Source organism: Monodelphis domestica, chromosome 2 (assembly GCF_027887165.1).
Source record: "Monodelphis domestica isolate mMonDom1 chromosome 2, mMonDom1.pri, whole genome shotgun sequence".
Lineage (NCBI taxonomy): Eukaryota > Metazoa > Chordata > Mammalia > Didelphimorphia > Didelphidae > Monodelphis > Monodelphis domestica.
In genome coordinates, this window is record NC_077228.1 from 410,416,142 (window position 1) to 410,439,265 (window position 23,124).

Below are 23,124 nucleotides of genomic sequence, written 5' to 3' on the forward strand. Positions count from 1 at the left end.
AAAGGTGACTCCTTTTCCTCTACACATCTCTAACTGATGAAGTCTCTCTTCATTCAAGGTCTAATCCAAATGGTACCTTTTTGATAACAGACCTGAGTTAAAATCCTGGTTCTCTTGTTTTCTCTTGGTGTGACTTTAGATAAAACACAACCTTTTGGGCCCCAGTTTCTTACTCCACAAAATCAAGGGGATGAACTGCATGAGGGTTCCTTCCAGCATTAAAGGATATGCATGTCCTTGAGCCTTTGTTTAAAATGAGCTTTTAGATCAGTTACTCTATAATAACAATATACTTTGGGTAGAATTTATAATAGGTTCTGTGGGAAAATAAAAAAAAGCATGCCAATGCCAAAAAACTGGCAGTTTTATGCCACACTTTACACCATAGTGACAACATACTAAAACATGCTGACCTAGAATCTGTTATATTTCCTACTGTATAACTTCATATGACTGTGAGAACAACAATATCGGAGTTTCTTTTTGAATCACCCGTCCTCAGTACTTCTAGAAAAGCATTTCAATAAGATAAAAAAAGTGATGCTTTTCAACTGAAGTGAATGAAACCAAAAAAGGAAAGGTAATTATTCAATTATAATGTCATAAAGCCTAGTTTGTTTAAACTTAAAATGTGCTTTTAAGTAGAAATACTAGTTAACTCATAAAGTGAAAAACAAATCATGAAATAAGATGCCAACAACAGTTCATCTAATTTTAAAAAGCAAATACAACTAATTTTAGTCTTAATTTTATTCTCATATTCTTAATTTTTGGAGAAAATTCTTGATAACTTGCAGTTTCTTGAAACATGACAATTTAGATTTAGAATCAATTTTGGGCTAACCTTAAAAAAACATTTTATGAGGAAGGGAAGTAAAAACTTCAAACTAAATAGATGCGATAGGCACTGTTCTGAATTCTAATTTCTTATCCATGGTAGCAGTTAATTTATTAGATATCTGGATAAAATTAAGTCAAAGAACATTTATCATAGTATGTTTTAAAATAAAAACTGAGAAAAATAATGAAAGAAGTGATAACATTGTCTCCTATTCATAGCTAACAACTGCGATAACTTTTAGTCAAGGTGTAGAATACTTCACACAATTAAAATTCATTTAATTCTGAAGTGTAACAAAAAAAATCATAATAGCACAGCAGTATGATCTAGAGTAGGTGATAAAAGCTATAATAAACTGAACTATGAGAATGATAATAAGTAAATTAAGATGTAAATTCAAGTAGTTAAGATGCTGCCTAATTACAATGCAAAAGGCTGTAGGACTCAGTTTATTGAAAATATCTACAGGTTTTAATCTGCAAAAGCAGTTAGGCAGGACTCAAGATGTGTCTTGTCTAGAAGAGATGAGCCACTAGGGCTGAAAACACTATAGAATTAAAGTGACATTGAGGGGACAGTGCCATCTAGTGAACAAACTTGGTTCACTTTGCATAATCATCAAACATTAAAGAACTACCCCAAATGGGAACTGATATAATTTTTAAGCATAACAAGCACAGGAAATGTAATAATCATAATATATGCTATACATGTGTGGTGCAAAAGCATCAATTGTTTTATACTTTAAAATTGATTTGTAATTAGAATTAAAATAAAATGACCACTACCCAAGTTTTTTAAGCACTTGCTATTTGTGGGTCACTGTACTAGAGAAAAAAGTCACTGTGCTAAGTTTAAACATTAATTAAAAAATTAAAACATTAATTGATCAAGTCTGCATAATTTAAATCAAAAGAAGCCGTTTTTCTAATTACTACTATTATGGGAATCTTAAAAGTACATTATCTGTGGTACTACCTTGTGACTAAATCTTGTATAACTATATGATTAACCCTTTCAACACCAGGCACAATAGAACTGCCTTCTGAAAGTAAAAATTGTGTCTCTTACCAAAAAAAGCAAAAAGTCAGTATAATGAAAGATTCAAAAGGCCACAAGCTGAACATATGAGTACAGAGAAAGAGGTATGCTGACTCTTCACAGATTTTGCCAGAACTGAAAAATGAGTGATACATTTAGCTACCATTGTGGTCTACAGGAGAGCTCAAGATGAAAAAAAAAAATTATATATATGCTTGTTCCATTTTCTATGAAAAAACCTAAAAATACTGAAGTTGAAGTTGTAGAAACTTTAAATATTCACTGAGTCAGGTTCAACAGTAAATTCTAACTAAAAGTTCTCTAGAAGTCTAGTTAATTGGAGTAATAAATACTGTACAGGTTAAAACTCTAAAATATACTTGACTAGGTAATCAGGGACAAATTTTATAAGGAAAGATATGGGGGGGGGGCTGAATTATCATCTCCATCTTTTTTTTAAACCATAGGCAAGTTCCTTTAATTTATTACTAAACATTCTCATTTATGAAATGAGGAACTGACAGTTGGGGTCTCTGTTGGAAAATTGTAAGAATTGACTCATAGTTATAAGGGTCAAAGGATTACTGATTTACAGCTATAATTTTCTTAAGTATCATCCATCACTCAGTCAACAAGCATTTATTGTGTCTACTATGGGGTAAGTGCTAGAGATATAAACACAAAAAATGCAACCATTTCAGCTTTCAAGGAGGTTACATTCAGGAAAAACAATACCTTCATTTGTAAGCTTATACAAATGACATACAAGCTTTATTACATGCAAGGCAGTTAGGGAATGAGGGCACTTGCAGTGAAAAAATCCAGAAAGTATCATGTAGAAAGGTTGTTCTTGTTCCACTTGATGAATTCTTTTCATTTGATAAAAAAGGAAATGGATTTTAAAAATAATGTGCTCCAAATAGACAGGATTTTTAATGAAGTTTCTAAAGTTAATCCTTTTAATATTCTAAAGTACATTTAAAACTATATTTAACTGTATCCCTACAGGTTAAAAGGATCCAACTGCTACATCAAAACAACAGATTCTTAGTGTCTGAAGGAATAACCAATCCTGTGGAGTATGAATGATGAATGAATGAAATGAATGAAAAGGTATTTCTTTATTAAGTGCCTATTATGGGCCTGGCACTGTGCTAAATGTTAGGGACAGAAATAATAAAAGTGACAGTCTCAGCTCTCAAAAAGCTTAGGTTCAAGAGGGAGAGACAACACATAGAGGGGAGTAGTGGCTGGGGTTCTAGTAGTTTGGTGAGTAACAGAGATGGAGAGGTGATCCACAGAGCAATCTAATTTACAAATCCTTTCTAGAAGCAATAATACTATTTATTAGTAACTGTATCCAGAGCCAGAGATGGAAAGGTGTGGGAGGAAGGAGAAATGGAGATGCATTATAGAGGCAAGAACAAAGGCTGGATGACAGACTAAGATGGAATTCAAGGTCAAGGAAATTTGCCCAGTTCCCAGAGTTCCAAGATTGAGTAGGGGAGCGGGCAGTGAGGTGGCTCAGTGGATTGAGAAGCAGGCCTAGAGATGAAAGGTCCTGGGTTCAAATGTAGCTTCAGATACTTCCTAGCTGTGTACCCCTGATCAAGTCACTTCTTTCCCTACCTCCCTACCCCAATGACCTAGCTCTTATTGCTCTTCTGCCTTGTATACAATATTGATTCTAAGATGGAAGATAAGAGTTTTTTTTTAAAGATTAAGCAGGATAGAGCAAACACTGGGCTTGATAAACATGGAATGAACTTGACAGATGCTTCCTGGGGCTTTTCCCCATGCTACAGGAAGGTGCTACCCCTTGTTCTAGCTGGTAGAACACATCTGGCTAGCAAAGGGTGAGCTTCCTAAATTCTCCATCCAAGCCCGCAACAACTCCAGCCGCAGCTTCCATTCCAGGAGCGCAGGGCTGACAAGCTTTCATGGCAAGAACGTCAAGTCCCTAAAGGTGAAGGAACTGGGAGAAACAGAGGGGTGGCACTGTGGCCTGGGAGTGGGAAGTTCTCAAAACGGACCTTCCTTTCTCAGTAAAATAAGACAGGCCCCTCCTGGTCCTTTTACAAGTTGGGGAGGAGACTCAAATGCGATCATGGATGGGCAACAGGTTTTGGAAATGGTCAAGATTTCTATTAATGTACGGTCATATTACTTTTATTGCTACTATTATTCAAATGCAAGGCAGAACCTATACATATATAGGACAAAGATAAAAAATATTTAACAGGCGGTTAAGCCTATATTATACGGAATTTATACTCATTACTGTCAAAGAGAGATACATAAATGCTGAAGGGGTTTTACGCAAGAGGAGAGAGTGGAGAATATTAGTCTGGAATGGTTTTACAAGGAAGGTGAGGTGGAGCAGACCTTAGAAGAAAAGGCAAGCTTTGGCAAAGAGGAGGTGGGAACAGATTCTAAATGCTGGGAACAACATCTGGGCCTGTGCAAGGGTGAGAGGGAAGGAATAACGATCTAGTCTAATTCAATGATGAAAATTATTAATTAGTCAGGATTGCCATGATTTGTTGGAGATAAAAGATGAAAAGTTCAACAATCAAAAAAAAAGATGAATACACTAAATCTTGAAAAACTGTAGGAAGAGAATCTTTTCCCTAACTTTCACAGGCTGATGTAAAATGACCACGCTGTATAATAAGTTCAATTATCAAGTACTTATCTGAACATTTATCTTGGGCACAGAGACGGAACTGTCTCAGAATGCCTGTTTGAACAGGAAAACAGAAGGAATTTTTTTATGATATGGAATCTTAAAAATTTTTTCCATGATTGAAACTCAAATAATGATCAACTATAAAAATTATAAGAAAAAGCAGGCATTTATATGATGGATTGTTGACTATTCAATTTAATTTAATAAGCAAGAATTAGGTCTTTATATGATATGCTAGGGAAGAAACATATTAAAATAAAGTAGATATTTTCATATTTCTCCCATTTTAGCTTTTGGAAATGACATTTCTATTAGAAAAGTTTTTTTTTTTTAAACTGATGTTGCTTTTATTATTTTTTAAACCCTTACCTTCTAGTCTTAGAACTGATACTAAGTATGAGTTTCAAGGCAAAAGAGCAGTCAGGGCTTAGGCAACTGGGGTTAAGTGACTTGCCCAGGGTCATACAGCTAGGAAGAGTCTGAAGCCAGAGTTTAACCCAGGACCTCCTTTCTCCAGGCTAGTTTTCCATCCACTGAGCCACCTAGTTGTCTCTACTTTTGCTATTAAGAATTCCACTAAAAGATCCTTTTATCCCCTTTTCCCTTTTTTAATTAGTTAATTTACAACATTTTCCATGGTTACATGATTCATGTTCTAGCCAACAAGCAATTCAACTGGGTTTTTACATGTATCATTGATAAAAGATCCTTTTTTAAAAGAGGTACAAATTGCCTGGTAAATTTTACATTGTGTAACAAAATATTTTAGGCTTATGATTTATGTCTATTATATGAGCTTAGTACTTATCAATAATCATTCTCCCACAGATTAATTTTTCACCTATGAACAGACAACTCCCAGATTTCTCTAGCTACCTAGCTATAGTCTCCTGAGCCCTAGACCTACCTACCTTAGAAACTGCCTATTGGATATTTCAAATTGGAATTCTCAGAAGCATCTCAAAGTCAACAAGTCCAAACAGAATTAATTATCTTTCCCCAAAAAAACCAGCACACTTCCAAACTTCCATGAAAGCACTATCATTCTTCCAGGAATCCAGGTTTGCGATTTATGTGTTGTTTTCAATTCCTGACAGCCTCCATGCCAAATCTCTCCATACTATCTTCCACAAAAGCCCTCTCCTCACACATGCAGACACCAACCTACATTTCTTTGCACTGTATGAACCTGGGAAATCTTGGTTCCTTCAAGAGTCAGCTCGCCTTTGGCAAGAGGTCTTTCCTAGTCCTCCTGGCAGCCAGGGCCTTCCTCACCAAGGCTGCCTGCAGTCTACCTGGATGAGCCCAAGTTTGTTCCCACTTTGGAATGTAAACTCCCTGAGGGCAGGGCTGCTTTGTTTTTCATCTTTTCACCCTTAGTGTTTACCACAGTGCCTGAGGCATTGGATATACTATGCCCTTAAAAATGCCTAATTGACTGATTTCCTAAATGGCCTCTAGAGAATCATATTGTACCTTTAATTGCCAAAGGCATTTCTATAGAAACTCGAATATCTATTAATTACCCTGTCATAATTCTGAGAATAAGAGCAGCAGCAAGGCAAGATGTTTTAAATACACTAAATTAAAAGGTAAGTTACAGATAATGAAGATACATATTGTAACCTTCCTTCCTTCCTTCCTTCCTTCCTTCCTTCTATCCTTCCTTCCTTCCTTCCTTCCTTCCTTCCTTCCTTCCTTCCTTCCTTCCTTCCTCCCTCCCTTCCTTTCTTCTTTTCTTTCATTTCCTAACTTTCTTTTTACTTTCTGAGACTCAGCAAATTATAGAATAAGAAGAGACCTTGGGCATACTTGTTATTATTTTCCTTTCTCATGGTATTTTATTTTACTTCTTTTCACATTAAGAAAGTTTCAAAGATTCAGATTATTAAAATGAAATGGCATTAATAAACATATAGCAATGGCATAAGAAATTGACTGAACTTAGTTCAGCTTGAAATATTAAATATTTCAAATTCCTAAAGATTGTTAGGAAATTAGGTAAATTAGCAATAAACTTATAAAATCTCTATCTCTGGTTTCCATCATTTATAAAAATGTAGCTTTGCTGCTGTACACATGATCCAAACAACAAATGCATTCAAGTGAAATTTTTTATGTAATTGATTAAATGTATAGACTTCTCTAATTTCATTTAAAATACAAAATTGTGAAATGTATTTAAAACCTTTCCCTAATAATTTTAAGGAAAATATAAGTTATTCCATTTACAAATTACTTCCCCTAGTACATATAAGTTCAAGCATAGTTAACTATTTTTCCATAAAAGTATTTTCCATTTTTCTCTAATGTTCCCATTTATGAAAAATCATATTTGGTAGTTCTTTATGGTTCACAAAACACTTTACATATATTATCTCATTCAACCTCATAGTAGCCTTGTAAGATAGGTAGTGATGGACTGCTGTACACATTACACAGATGAGGAAACAGATTCAGAAGAGTTAAAGAGCTTGCTTAAAGTCACACCTTGTAAAACAATAGCACCAGGCCACTGAACCAACCTTTTGATGCCCAAACTAGTAGTCTTTATGGGCCCTTAACAGTGACACATTTAATAATAACAAAAAAAAATCAAATATCTCTTTTACTTGCTCAGCCAGCTTAACCATACCTTTGTTAAACACGAGTTATCACAAAAATTCAGTTCTTTGCGCTCCTCCTTACACTCATATGTCACAGAAACTCAGAACTCCTAAGTACTTACAGAACACCCAATCCAATCCATATTTGAACAAGAATATCCTCTATATACCCAGCAAGTAAACATTCGACTTTTGCTTGAAGAGTCTAATGAGAACCCACTAACTGTGAAAGCAACCAATTAATTCTCTTTTTGAATATTTCCTCACAGTTAGGATATTTTTCTTGAGTAAGCTGAATTCTACTAAATATCACTTTTATTATTTAGAATATTTTTACTTATTAGGAATAGGCCTTACCTTTGTAATCATAAATATATACTAGTATTGGCTCATTTTGACCAAATGCACAAAATGCCACCATGTGTTCATGGGGATGAAAAGCAGTATCTCGAAGAGGGGATGTGAATGAAAGGTCAGAATACATTGCAACTTGGTCTCCTATAAAAAAGAAAATAGTATTATTCAGTGATCTCTCTTTTGATGTTTCATTTTTCTATACTTCAGTAATTAATGAATCTATGATCTCATCAATATGAGAACAAAGAAATAATACTTGCTGATTACAATAAATTCTTTATACATATTACTTCACTTTATTCAGAAAACAACACTAAAATCACCAAGATTCAATACTTTGTATATTCACAAAAATGCCTACACATAAAGGTGTTTTGCAGATATAGTATTATATTTTATATACTTATACAACTGAAATTTAAAACCTTGAATAATTCAAATATTTTAGACAGCATTTTAAGTAACTATATACTTTTGAGCAATTATTCATCATTGATTCATATATCCTAGAGTTCACTGGAATTATACAGGAAGTTCATAACTTATGAACATATAAGTGAGAAACATTCCCCATACACCAATAACTAGCTTGCCTTGAAGGCTCACTTCCCAAAGACATTCCCAGTGGAATATCTACAATCCCCACCACCCCTCCAGGCAGCTTCCACCCCCTCCCCTGAATTGCTCAGAAACCCAATTTCTATCACATAGACTTGTAGTACATATGGAGATGGGTGGGGATGAGGCATGGGGGCTGTTGTTGAGGGGAAAGAACGATCCTATTCCCACCAAATGGGGCTGCATTGTGATACTGAATAAATGATGGAGATGGAGGAGGAGGAGGAGGAGGAAGAGGTATTTCTAGCCTCCTAAAATGGAAGACATAGCCAAATTTTCATACAGAAATAAGATTATGAGTGCCAGAATTATTATGGTACAGCAGCTGCTCACTTAGTTGAGTCTCCCCTTTTTAGCTTTCTTATCTATGTCTAAGAGGTCCCAAGATTAAGCACAAGAGACCCAACAACATCCATGACATTTATTCAGTGATTGAGGGCCTTCCTCACAGCCTATTTAATCTTCTACACGAGTCAATAATCTTGTTTTTCTGGTAAGAAAGGCAGGGGAGGTGAAATGAACAGGCATCATATGGAAAGAGGAGACATGCAAAAATAAAAGCAAACTACAGAACTCCCAAAGACACAGCAGTCTAGATTCTTGTAGTGCAGGGCCAAATGTCCCATCACTCTGGGATAAACCAGGGCTCTCACTGTAGTACAGTCTGGCACAATAACCAGTGTGTACATAATGACAAACTGGATTTATAAAAAATGATTCTAAATTGTATTTGGTATCTTCTTTTTAAAAAGTCTCAAAAGCATATAATACATTTTTAAAGGATTCTTCCCAAGAGTTAATATTTTGGAATAAAACCTGCTATTTAGAAATCTCAACAAACCAAAATGGTCTACTGGCTTGAAGTTTCCAGACGCCAAATTCATGGCATTGTTTTTAAGCCACAATCTAGGTTAAACAAAATCTTGGGAAACTAACCAGTGATATTTCTATAGAAAAAATGCATTTAACAATTCCAAAATTTCTGGAATACAATCCATTTCTAAGTTGACTATGAAGACTAAGTAGCCTATCAGTCAATTATAGGCAGCACTTTTTCTGCACATTGATAAGCAAAATCCAAGGGTGATCTGAAAACCATGCTCTGATTGGGAATGATGATCAAGGGAATGAAAATTAAAATTTTGAACAAAAACAGAAGAATGATAAGCCTGAATTAAATATATTTGCTGAATTAAAAAAAAATTAAAAAACTCTTATAACATGTCTTATACAGTCACTTTAAGCATTTATCTTTTATATAACTTTATTTTCCTTTTGAAACCTCCCCCACCCCATTTTACAAGTGAAGTTTATTGAGCTCTTAATTGTAGAGCTTAGCTCTACAAATTCCTCATGGGTCAACAAACCAGGATGAGAAAAATGATTCTGGGATTACAGAAAGGTCGAACTGACAGACTGACAGACAGACATGCAGAAATCCTCTTGCTGACCAGTAACATTTAATGATTTGGGGTACATATTTTATAGGGAAAATGAAGAAGAGATTAGGTAAGCCTTTTGCAGGGACAATGGTTAGTAATGATTTACAAAATAGAAACAGGTTTAGGTCACCTCAGTGATTCTAAACAGAGTTTTCTTTAGGTGATAACTCAATATGTCAACATGTAACCATCCAATAGTGTTTCTCATAGAATTCTTGCACCAGAACTTTCTTGGAAGAACATACAGTATTTGTGAAGGGGAAAAGTTTGTTTTTCTCATGCTGAGAAGCAGGCTATGTGTTTGCAATTCCTATACCATGGCTATGATTTTACGCGGGCCTACTCTCACTACTGGAGGTTACGCTTAATATACTCTGACAGCTGACTTAAAAAGCAGTCTGAAATCTAAGAACTTGAGGTTTCTATCTAGATATCCCTCTACCCACTCTTAAAGTTAATTATTTTAAAGTTGTACAAATATTGTAAAGAAAAGTATTGAACATAATATTCCTATGGAATTTAAATGGAATTAAAATTTAAATAGACTGCTAATTCTTTCATACATTCTAGCTCCTAAAAGAAAGTAAAGTATGTAATTTGGTTTTATCATTTCCTCAATACCAAAGTATTTTCTGCTTTCACCTAATGACAGTTATGATTTTCAAGAGCATTTCCCACATCCAACATTTTATACTAGTAGCAAAGGAAATAATTTATCACATTTAAGCAAGTATTTTAATGAAGCAAAAAAGAAAAAGATATTGTGGATGGGCAAGACATGTTTAATGAATATTAGACCAGAAATAGGACAAGAGACTGACTAAGAAAAGAACATTTAATTCCACTTATGAAGCTCTCCAACTAACTTCTTGAACAAATTTCATTATAATTTAAAATTTTCTATTATAAAGTAAATGAGGCAAAGGCATGGTACAAATCAAATTTAAAACTTTCTTCAAGTAGCAAAAATGGGAAATTTCCAATCAAATATTACTCTATATTTTTTATAAGTATTTATTTTTTAAAGTGAATTTTTACCCAGTTATAAAATTTATATTTTGTAGACAGAAGGTGGTTGACAAAAGACACTTTATTTTCCTCAGATAATATTATTCTAATTGTGATTACATATACCCATTAGACTATAATTTAACTAGAAGGGTTCAAAGAGTTTGTCACTGATAATTCTGCAATATAGCAAATTAGGGAAGAAATAGTAAAAAAGCATATAATTTAATTGGAAATTAATTTCCTTAGCATATTTTCATCTTTATGATGACAAATCAATAACCTTCAAAAATAATACTAAAATTTTGGGCATGGAATTTTCTAGAAAATTATTCTATTAAATGTGTACTCTAGTTTCTTAGTTTGATATATTTCCCAGACATCATTCATTTCTTTTATCAAGACCCAAAAAAAGATCTTACCTGTTTCTGGGTTCCAAACATATGCTATACCATCTTCACTTCCAGAAAAAAGAAAGGTCCCACATGGTGTTAGGGTACTATGAATCTTTTCCCGGTAGTTTGCAGCACCTACATACTTCCTTGTTGCTAATCTAAAAAGAAAAATAACCTAATAAATCTATATTTCTTTAAATTAAATGATCTTTAAAAATTAGTATTCAGGGTAATTTTCTTTTAAATATTTTAAGATTTTTTAAAATTCTCAAAATTTACAGTATATATGTATATAATTCCTTCAAAGTTTTCCTCCTTTTGTATGGGAATGGTATTGAGCCCCTATTAGAAGCATCTGGTCTTTACTAAAGTTGTCCTTATTCTTGGGCTTTATGTGTTACATACACTTATGTCATATATTTCTTTTAAATTTTTATTACCAACCTCAGTGCAAGACATAGTTGAAATCCTTATGATTTCATGCCTGGGTTACTACAGTTACCTAGCATTAAGTAGTGTTTGTTCAGTGACTTTTTACAAAATTGCTTATTTAAATAAAATGCTTATTTTTTATAATTCACAAAGCTGATAAAATAGCAACCTGTCATTTGTTTTATGGGAACACTAGTATAAAAGATAAAAGCTATGTTAATAAATGTGACCTTTCTTTCTTAAGAATTCTATTTTTGTTTTTTCCTTTAAGTATCTGGTCCCTCAATATTTTTCCTTTTAAAAAAAATTAGAAAAACACAGAATTGGAGTTGGAAGGAGCTTCAAAGATAATCATCTAAGTCTATCATTTTACAAATGGGGAAACTAATACAAGGAAAATTAAGAAACATGATCAAAATCATAAAAGTATTCATGTATAAAAGAGGTAGAATTTGAGTCTATGGCCATACCACCCTGAATGTGCCCGATCTTGTCTGATCTCAGAAGCTAAGAAGGGTCAGGCCTGGTTGTTACTTGGTACTTGCATGGGAGAATTTGATTTCAGATCCTCTTACTGTAAATTCTTTTTTCCAGGTTACCAATCCCCCCCCCCCAGGTTAATTTAATAGATGAAATATACTTTCAACAAGCCATGCATTTTGTGTAATTTGATCTTTTTACTGCAACTTGTAGTATGACACTGCTAGTTCTACTCTTCAGGTAAAGGGTATTCTTTTATGAAATTCTGCAAACTGATATTTGATACCAAAAAAAAAAGTTAATTTCTTTTAAAAGGAAAGAACAAGGCTTTAAAAAAATATTTAAATGCATAACCAAAAAAACTGCTCCACATGAACCAGTTAATCAGTGAGAAAAATAACATTTAAGCATAATTAACTTGTTATCATCTAAATTACTTACATTCGGAGATCCATAATTCTCAGAGTACTATCTTTGGCATGGATTAACAAACGCCTTCCATTTGGATGAACCTGTAAATGGCTTATTGGAATCCCTTTAATATCATTTTCTCTAATTTCCTATAATGACAGAAAATTTTTAAAAACTATGAAAAAATGTTCAAATTAAATATAAAAAATCTTTTAAAAAATCAGCACTTCTATCTGTAGGTAGGAAGTTTTTAAATGTCTTGCTAATTGAAAAGTAAGTGTTGAGGTTAATAAGTATTTAAATGACTTCATAAAAATGCCTTTTAAGTTAAAATGGGTTGAAAGTTATATATAAACTTTTACTTTGTCTTTATTTTATAAAATTTGTTTTAAATGATCCTGTGTATTCTATAACACGGAAATCCATTCTGTAGCAAATTCATGGTTTTAAGATTTTTTCCTGAGCCCATAACCAACATTTACCCATAAGCTCTTCTTTTAAAAGATATTAAAATGTTTAATTTCAGTTTTATTCAAAGACAGAAAAAAATGAAAACTGAATATACAAGGTTCTTAAAGCTTATGCATTCAACAGAAAGATAGGTGGAGTTAACCTTTAAATACCATCCCAATTTTTAAATATTTCAAAACAGACTTCCATCTCAATCTAGAGAAAGGGAATTATTGAGATATTATTCCTCAATCATTTAATTTAGCTTGTAACTGAGGGAGTTTTAGACAATTGCTCTAGGCAGCTACACAAGGCGCCCTACTAATGATGTCAGGGAAGCAGAAATTCTGCCGGGTTACCTGTCTGGACTGGCATTGAATCAGAAGAGGCTACCAAAGGTCCGCCAGGCAATTTTCTTGTCTGGATGACTGAGAGAAAAGGAAAAGTTGTAAAGGCAAAATGACTGAGGCAAGATAGAGGTGAGAGAAACAAAGGGCACATAGTCCCTTACCAATAGGCTAAAGCTCTATCGCCTCCTCTACCCCAAGGGATCTCCTTTTCCCTTTTTTCCCTTCCTTTCCCAGGGGGCCTCTTCTGATCTAGACAAGCAGAGGCACAGAGAACTTGAATAGTGCTTTCTGTCCTGGTGTCCCAAAACACTCAGAGCTGCTGAGCACCAAGAGGTACTGAGCCAGAAATAAAAATGAACTAGTGGAAGTTATAAACTAAGGGGAAAATAAGGAAGACATGTTCCCCCTAAGAAGATATTTTACAAAATTAAAAATGAATGTAAAGTGATAAAAGTTCTTCTGGAGGTAAAAACAATACTTATACTGAGATAAAGGTTAAGCGAAAAGGAAATTAATATGTGTAACAAGTTTCAGGTGAGGTGTAAATGTGATATTACTCCTGGCAGATTCATTTCATTTTTACCAGCCATTATAAAAGGCCTACTTTTACAAAATCATTTTTATTCTCAAATTAAGCAGTTTTTCAAGGGCCTAAACTACTACTTTTCTTTAAACAGATGGTCCTGGTCTAAAGAGTTGGGCACCCGGCATATAGTCATGACCTCAGTTTCCTGTTCTACACAAGCTGCCTGCATCCAACTCCTCTTGCTGTTGTTGGCCAATGAAGTACAAGGGAATAAAGGCAATTCTTAATTAGGGTATGCTCTACTAAATTCTAAAAATCAATAGGAACTGAAAAGATCCATGATAATTAATGATTTCTTAACTTTTTCTTTTCAAATATCTCAACAGAATATTATCGGAATGCAACTAATCGAGGCAAATTGTCATTTAGTTGCTGTTTTTTTAGATAGAGAAACACACTGGGGCTTTCATAGCAAATAATAAACTATGCTTTATGTACTTACGTGATTAGAATGGGGCATTTGGAATCTTGCCAATCCCTCAGGTATATAAGTAATTATACAGTTCTTTTTAAAATGTGTGTAATTAGGCTACAGTATGAAACCCAACATACCTCTCATTAACCTGACAGACCAGAATGATTCCAAAAAGAATATATGAGATTGTTTTTAAAACAGATTTTACAGACTCAGGAGGCTGAATTAAATCTCACAAAAGGCCTTTTCCCCAACTTTAAGAGTGTCTTTCATTTCTACTCTGAGACACTGTCACTAAACTATATTGTGACAATGCTACAAACAACAGGGTCTTCATGTAGACAAAATCTAGAAGCGAGAAGCAACAACGAGAAGCAGTGTGGCACATTACAAACAACACTGACTCTGAGGTCAGAGGACCCTGAGTTCAGGTCCATCTTATGCCACTTAGAATCCAGGTGACCTCTTTTGCAGGGTACTCATTCCTGGATCTCAACTTCCTCAGCTGAAAAATGAAGAAGTTAGCCTACAGAGTCTTGTAGGTGCCTTCCAGCTCTCAATCTATGCTCCTAGTCAGAAATCAGATTAACTTAAAACTCAACTGTATAAAATCATGTTATTTGCTCTCAAAAGATAAAATCTTCAATACAAATAAATACAATACATAAAGCAACAATCCTGTTAAAAAATACTTAATGGAAGGTATAAAGAACAAAAAAAACATCAATTTGTTTCTACATGCTAATCTATATCATTTTAACTCAAAACAAATCCTAACAACCAAATAATGGGCCTAACTTTGACTACATAATATTAAAATACAGGACTTCTGACAAACCGCTAACAAAAAAATTAATATGAGCTGAACCCTTATAGAATCAATATAAAAAGAAACAACAAATTCAGGGTTATATAATACTAATTTTCAAAGTGAAAAAGGTTACAAACTGAGGCTCACAATTTATATAAATATTTCTCTGTATATAGTAAGACCTAAAAGACTAATATCTAGAAATTCTTCAGTGAGTCATTGTTTATATTTATCAACCACTTGCAAAATGTTAGGAAGATTTTTAAAGGAATTTAATTTCCAACTACAATAGGCATACATTTTTCATTTGAAAAGAGAAATGTGTACTTTGTTGTTTATATTTTAGCTCCTTAATGAACTATAAAAATTTAAAATAAAACCTTATTAATGTTCCAAAGTCTAACTGGATGGTCATCATTTTCTTTGACCCAGGTATTCCAAACGATAATCAATCCTGAGCTGTCTCCTGAGAACATATGAAGTCCTGAGGGGAAAAAAATTCATCTATTTACAAATGGCAAAAAATTAAACAAAAAATTTTTTCATTCAATGGATATTTATTAAGTACTCTTACACAGAGTTGATCTGTAAAGGCTTTTTGAGAGATACAAAATTTAGCTATGACACAGTTATAAGTCCTCAAGAAGCTTACAGTCTAGTAAGAGCATAAGAAACAAACACAGATAATGGTAAAATAAAACATTTTTTAAAAGTGTATTAAAGAATGGTGAAACCAAAGTCTATATGGTGTCTAAATAAGAAGAATCAAGGAAGGCTTAATGGAAGAGGTGAAATGGAAGCACAGCATCTCAAGTTGGAAGGAAACACGAGCCAGAGAAAAATAACCCTTGGGCAATATCACCAACAAATGGTCCCCAAGTCTCCATTTGATATCTTATAGGAACTCATAACTACCTAATGTATCCCATTTTACTTTTGGATAATTAAGATTGTGGGAAAATTTTTTTCTTCATCAATCAATTAATAAACATGTATTAAGCATTTACTCTGTGCCAACCACAGTACTAAGCTCTGGCACCCAAAGCCAAAATCTGATGCTTTCTGTCTTCCAACCATTGCTCCTTGTTCTGTTGTCCAGAATCAAGAAGAACAAGTTTTGTCTTGATTCTTCTTTTTTTTATCTTGAAATTATTTCATAAACTGTGAATTTAATAAATAACAAAAGAATTTCAGGAAGCAAAAAAAGATTTCTGTAAGAAACTGAACTCTTATGTTTGGGATGTTTCTTAAGGAGTGCACACACACACATATATATATATATAATGTATATTCGCATATATAGAAACAGGGTAATAATAAAGTTGTATTTTTTTACATTTTCTTATTCACTTTTAAATTTTCTTCAGTTTGTTTCAGCAAATTAGTTTTATTAATGATTTTCTTATTTATCATTATCCATTAGCTTATTACCCCTCTCCATGGCCACCTTTCCTTATAAAAAATACATATCATGGAGTAAAAAAAGTTGAACACATTAGCCACTGTTGAGAATGTACATGCATGTTTTGTGTCATTCTTCATCTTATGTCCGCCTCTCCCTCCATCAAGTTCATCATCCTTCTGAAGTCAGTATTGTTTGCTGTTTCAATCAGAGTTTTGAGGTCTTCAAAGTTGCTTTTTCCTATTAGTGTTGCTTTCATCATTTTTAGTTTCCTGATTCTACTCATTCCACTCTGCTTTAATTTGTACAAATCTTCCCATGTTTCTACTAATCCATCACTCTGTCGTATTGTCATTTCTTTTAAAATTACTCCATTCTATCCATACACCACAATTTCTTAATTTATTTCCCAACAGATGGTTGTTGCTGTTTAGTTGGGTCTGAGTCTTAATGACACCATTTGGGCTTTTCTTGGCAAAAATACTGGAATGGTTTGTCATTTCCCTCTCCAGCTATTTTACAGATGAAGAAATTAAGGTAAACAGGTGTAAGTGACTTGCCCAGAGTCACAAAGTTACTAAGTGAGGCTGCATTTAAACTCAGGTAGAGGAGGCTTCCTGACTTCAGGCCCACCACTCTAGTCACTGCGCCATCTGTTATTTCTAGTTCTTTGCTATAAGAAGTACATGTGTGTGCGGGTACACATAAACATGTATATTTACACATAGACATCCATGTGATGCACATATGCACAAATATAAGTACATATAAAACTGTTGCCCACAATAATTCATAAGTTCATAAAATATTAAGAGAACTTTTAAAAATAGATGTCACCACACCCGATGCTTAATGTCCAAGACTCATAGAATAAAAATTTTTTTTGGGGGGGTCATCTCATCCCCAATTACCTATCTGCCATTGGAGTTGTTTCAAAGATGCTTTCAGTGAACCTACAGGATTTGAAATTAAATTCTCATACTTTTATTCAATTGCAAAAAGGAGTTATTTTATCCACCTCTGCAAGAATCCACAGAAAGTTAAATATAAAATAAGAATAGCAGGATAACAATTTGTGTCGGAGCTATTTCTTTCTAAATCATAAAGATAAGAAGAAAAAGATGAAGAATAAAAATAATTTAATGATAAGAAATGATATCTGCATAGTACTTCAACATTTACAAAGTACTTTACATAAATTATCTCATTGGATTCACCCAATAACTTCTTGAATAAGTATAATAAGTAGAGTGAAAAGTTGAGATTTATAAGAAATTACAATCAGGAAATGAAAAAAACTGTATTTCATGCAATTCTCCTTTGTAATATAGAGGACAATCTATAGCTTGGATCCTACATACCTTCAGTGTCAAAACAGAGAGAGTTGATAAAACTTTGGTGGCCATCAAATTCTTGTAACAATTGACCATGAACTTCTTTCACTTTAACATTCCACACTCTTATCACAGAATCATAACATCCCGTAACTACCAGATAGTCTGCAACTGGGTGGAATTTGGCCGTATAGACAAATGAAGGATGAGGGAAAACTTTAACAGCAGCTGTCCCTTGGTTTTCAATTTTCCACATTCTGGAAGTAAAAGTCATATCATATATATGTACACATATGTTAATTCCAAATGTAAGTACATGAAGTTTTCTAACAATACACAGATCCCTAAGCAAGCATGATCTATGTCTCCAAAATAATTCACGTAAAATAGAAATTTAACCTGACATCCATTCAAGAGTTAAATCCATTGAACATGGATTAATTGATATTTGGAATAGGGCTCATCCTATGAGTCACATCAGTGACTTCTTACAGTTATAACTGGTTCATCACCTAAAGGTATATTCATAGGTTTTATGTTTGTATAACTTGTCAGTTTGTCAGTGGAGGTTGGATACTACATAGCTCAATGAATTAATAACATATGATATACAGCTAGGGAAGCAGCAGGGTGGAATAAATAGAAAGCTAGCCTTACAACTAAGGAGATGTGGCTCAGGTCCCACCTCTGCTATATATTGGCTCTGTAACCCTGGATAAGTCACTTAATTCAGTATAAGAGGCAACTCTCTAAGACTATAAAATTGCAAAAACAGATGCCAATATGCATTAGGAGAGGCATTTTCCTAAGCAGGAATTTATTAGTTTGAAGCCCACCCCCTTTCTTAAAATATAATGATAAATATGGAAATGCTCTGGGACTCAAGTGACCACGATCTTTGCTTTAATTCTGCTTCTACCTGTGAGACTTTGGGTGAGACTCTACTTCTCCAAGACTCAATTTCTTCATTTGCAAATTGTGCACACTATTTTCTCTGTTAAGAATGTTCACTTAATGAGTGAGCATGGTCACATGCAAGACTAATGCTTAGAATTTTTCTTAATAATTAGGTTATTATGCTCTTCACATTTTATATAAGCTAAAAGATCAGAAATAAATCTATCTCAAGCCATTTTTCATGACTTAAAATAGAAAGGGAAAAAATAGAGAGCTGCCTTTAAAGAGCATTTTAAAAACTAGAAACTTAAGTATTTAAATTTTTAAAAAACCCAATGAAACAGTGATGTATCCGAGAGATCTGAAAATTCCCAATGAAGCTTTTTGAGTTAAAAATGGAGTCACTAAGTTGTTAACCATATCCCACATTCCAAGGATTCTGCTACTGTTTTGAGGCAGTCAGCTGGGACAGAGGATCCGGACCCAGAGGCAGGAATTCCTGAGCTCACATGTAGGCTCAGACCCTTCCTAGCTGTGGGACCCTAATCAATACACTTAAACTCTGTCGGGCCTCAGTCTCTGCATGTATAAAATGCAGATAGATTTAGTATCCACATCCCAGGGATATTACAAAGATGAAATGATATTTTAAGGACACATTGGGTATTATTATTAAGATAAGAATTGAGTATATCAAAAAGAGAGAGGCAGGGCCAGATATATACAAAGAACAAATATTAGAATTAAGATTAGAGGGGGCAGCTGGGTAGCTCAGTGGATTGAGAGCCAGCCCTAGAGATAGGAGGTCCTAGGTTCAAATCTGGTCTCAGACACTTCCCAGCTGTGTGACCCTGGGCAAGTCACTTGACCCTCATTGCCTAGCCCTTACCACTCTTCTGCCTTGAAGCCAATATACAGTATTGACTCCAAGACAAAAGGTAAGGGTTTAAAAAAAAAAAAAAGAATTAAGATTAGAATTACAAAAGAGAAGCCAGTGAAAATCCAAAGTGAAATAAAGCATGAATGAAGTAAGAATAAAACATATATTAAATTCCATTCACTGTACCTTTAACTTTATGTAATAACTGCCCTAAATCTTGCCATGTACAAATCCTATTTTATCACTGATTGTCATTATAAAATAAGAGATATAATACTGAGGGAGGCAAAAATTCCCCAACACACTGAAATAGCAAGCTTAGCACTAGAGCACACCAGTAAGTTATACCTACAGGGCCTAGAACACCCTAATACTTGAATACTTTTGTGCTCCCTGAACCCCTCTTGTCCTCCTCCTCCTCTATTGTTATTTATCAGGGACTCTCTCAGACATGGAATCCAGTAAGTGCTTTCAAATACAATTTTCTGTTTCGTCCTTACAACTTGGCAAAATAGGTAAAAACAGAAAATTATGACCTCTGTGTTACAGATGAGCTCATTGGGGACTGGGGTTCATCCTACTAAGCAGGTAGTGAGAGGCGCCCGAGGCCTGGCCTTCAGAGTCCCCATTCAGGTTCTTCCCACATAGCAGGATCCATCAGTGCACAATTTATTGGCATACTAAACTGAAAGCAACAGAAAGATGAATTCTGATTTTCATGTGATGCTCCCATAGAGGCAAATATTCTTAAAACATAAAAATATAAACTATTAAAATAGTTTTTAGAAACTTGTAATGCTCTGATTAGGAAAGAATTGAAAATATAGAGGGGCTAAATCAAATATACATTTAAAATATTACTTATCACAGAAATGTAGTATTCTGTCATCAATTTGTACGATTAATATCTGATATAGGCACAGCATCAAACACAGCTAAAGCTATGTCTGTACTCTTTTATCTTCCCCGATTGCCTTTTAGATCTAAACACATCTGCGCTAACCTCTCCTGAATTACACTGACCTGACAGTGCTGTCAGAGGACGCAGTAAGTAGATGTTGATCATCTTTCGCCCAGCAAAGATCATAAACAATATTAAGGTGTCCACACAATTCTTTCAAGTACTGTCCTGAAGGGATTTCATATACTAAAGAAAAGATGTTACAATTAGTTAATAGGTTATTGACAGAATATTATATGCAGATAATTTTATAAATAAAGAATTTTATCATTTGAACAGGAAAAAAGCTAGGATTTATCTCTGGACTTTTTTTTTTAAGTATAGCAAATAAAATGATAGCAAATAAAATTGTATGTTCTACTTAAGAAATTTTTTATGTACTCTCATATGCCTCAGTAGATCACCTGATTATACAATGAATGCATACAGCTTTCTGGGAAATAGTCCTAAAACTGAGAATTAGGAGACCTGGGTTCAAATCCCAACACAGTCACTTATAAATTGTGTGAATTGGGGCAAATCATTGAAGCTCCGAAAGCTTCAGTTTTCTCCTCTGGATATTAGGAATAATACTTATATTGCTGGCTTTAAAGGATTATTATTAATTTTTCTTTTGATTGATTCTCTGATTATTCTTACTCTGGTGATACTGAATGATTTCACACAAACTGTGTTCAATAGCTTGGATACAAATTAATCTTATTTAGTCTTACCTTACTCATCAGTATAATATAGTGATCCTTTTATTCTTCATTAATCAACTCTTTACTAACTCACTGTAGTAACTATTATTTTATCCCTTTGAACTTATAGAATTGTTGCAAAAAATCGTTTACAAAGATTATGTCGTCCATCAACAAGCATTTATTATTAAATGCTTACTATTCTAGCACAAAGCAAAACACTAAGGCTACAAAGACAAAAGCGAGACAATCCCTGCCCTCCAGGAGCTTATATTCTAACGGAGGAGACAGCATATACACACAGACTTGGATGTACATATGGAAATGTCCACAAATGGAAGCCAATGTGGTTTTGTATCCTGTTGGCTCAGAAGAGGAGGCATCAGGAGCGCTTTAATGAACAAGATGATACTTGAGGCAAGGCCAGAAGGAATGAGGAACTCCCAGGGGAGAAGGTAAGAGACTATGCTCCAGGCAAGAACAGGCAGAGCAAAACAAGGGATGGGGCTTGGTGTGTGAGGAACAGACAACAGAAAGCATGCTCTAATGTATACAGAGTAAGTCAGTGGGCAGGTCAGTAAATATTTATTTAGTGCCTACTATGTGCCAGGCACTATGCTAAGCATTGGGCATTCAACTAAGAAGCCAAAGACCATCCTTGCCCTCGAGAAGCTGACCATCTTGTGAAGGAGAGAGCAAATATGCAGTGTGTACAAACAAGAGACATACAGGATGATGAGGAGATAACAGAGAGGGAAGGCACTCAGACTGAAAGGTAAGAAAAGGCTCCGTGCTGCTGATGGGATTTGAGCTGGGAACTGAAGGGAGCTGGGGAATCCACTGGGTGAAGATGAGGAGGGGGAAGTGTTCCAAGCATGGGGGACAGCCAGAGAAAACACTCAGAGCCTAGAGAAGGACGTAGAGAGGGTGTCATGGTCAGACCGAGGCTTCAGGAAAATCACTTTGGTGGTTGAATGGAGAATGGATTGGAGAGGGAGAGACCTCAGGCAGACAGACCAAACAACAACTGAACAGTCCAGGGGTGCGTCGGAAGGGGGTGGCGGCGCCAGGGGAGAGAAGACAAATGCAAATACAGGAGACAGAAAGGTGAAAGGACGGGCGCTGTTAACAGTGGGGGTGTGGGCAATGAGGCAGTGAAGAATCTGAGTGGACTTCAAGGTTATAAGCCTGAGGGATGGGAAGATAGTCTTGCTCTCTATACTATGCAGGAAATGTAGGAGAGGATGCTTTTAGAGGAAAAATAATGAGCTCTGTTGTCAAGAACACGCTGAATTTAAGATGCCTACTTCCATCTGGTTCATACATTAGTACAGCATCCCTTTAAACAATTTAAATCAAATCGTTAAATTACATGGGACAAGCAATTTGCTTACTGTTTCACTCTGAATATGTATCTCCTCTGCTTGGAATAACTGATTTAGACTAATTACATATTAAGAGTCAGCTAGGAGATGCAATGGATAGAGCACTAGTTCTGGAGTCAGGAAGACAACATCTTCCTGAATTCAAATCTGGCCTCAGACACTAACAAACTGGGTGACCCTGGGCAAGTCACTTAACCCCATTTGCTTCAGTTTCCACATCTATAAAATGAGCTGGAGAAGGAAATGGCAAACCACTCCAGTATCTTTGCTCAGAAAGCTCCAAATGAGGTCGCAAATATTTATACTTACTCACTTCATATTTATGTAGTACATATTTAACTATCTACTTACTATTTTCCCTACTAAAACAGAAATCCTTTGTGAGTAGGGACTGTTTCAGTTCTCGTACTTATATCCCAAGTACCTGGCACATAGATACTTAGTAAATATTTGGAGATAGACTGATTAATCAAGTTGGTATTATGAATACTTTGAAATGTGGAATGAACTGGCAAATTTGAATTAGGAAAGTTTTTACTTCTGTTATTTATGTTCTCAAACCATAACTATCATCTTTAATTTGCTATTTGCTGAATAGTGATCAGGCAGTATATATTATATGGTGCCAGAAGAAAAAAACGGTTAATGTT

General features: G+C 34.5%; 1 protein-coding gene across 4 annotated transcripts in view; it reads right to left on the reverse strand.

Moving 5' to 3' along the window:
* Positions 1 to 23,124, reverse strand: part of AHI1 (Abelson helper integration site 1) — a 278,473-nt gene that overhangs the window by 210,354 nt on the left and 44,995 nt on the right. For all 4 annotated transcript variants that reach the window (XM_007484594.3, XM_007484595.3, XM_007484597.3 and 1 more), the window contains 6 exons: positions 20,469 to 20,592; positions 17,696 to 17,925; positions 15,313 to 15,416; positions 12,351 to 12,469; positions 11,025 to 11,155; positions 7,535 to 7,675 (listed from right to left, as the gene is read on the reverse strand). In XM_007484594.3, the coding sequence (XP_007484656.1) occupies positions 7,535 to 7,675; positions 11,025 to 11,155; positions 12,351 to 12,469; positions 15,313 to 15,416; positions 17,696 to 17,925; positions 20,469 to 20,592 (849 nt within the window). The remainder of the gene's footprint in view (positions 1 to 7,534; positions 7,676 to 11,024; positions 11,156 to 12,350; positions 12,470 to 15,312; positions 15,417 to 17,695; positions 17,926 to 20,468; positions 20,593 to 23,124) is intronic.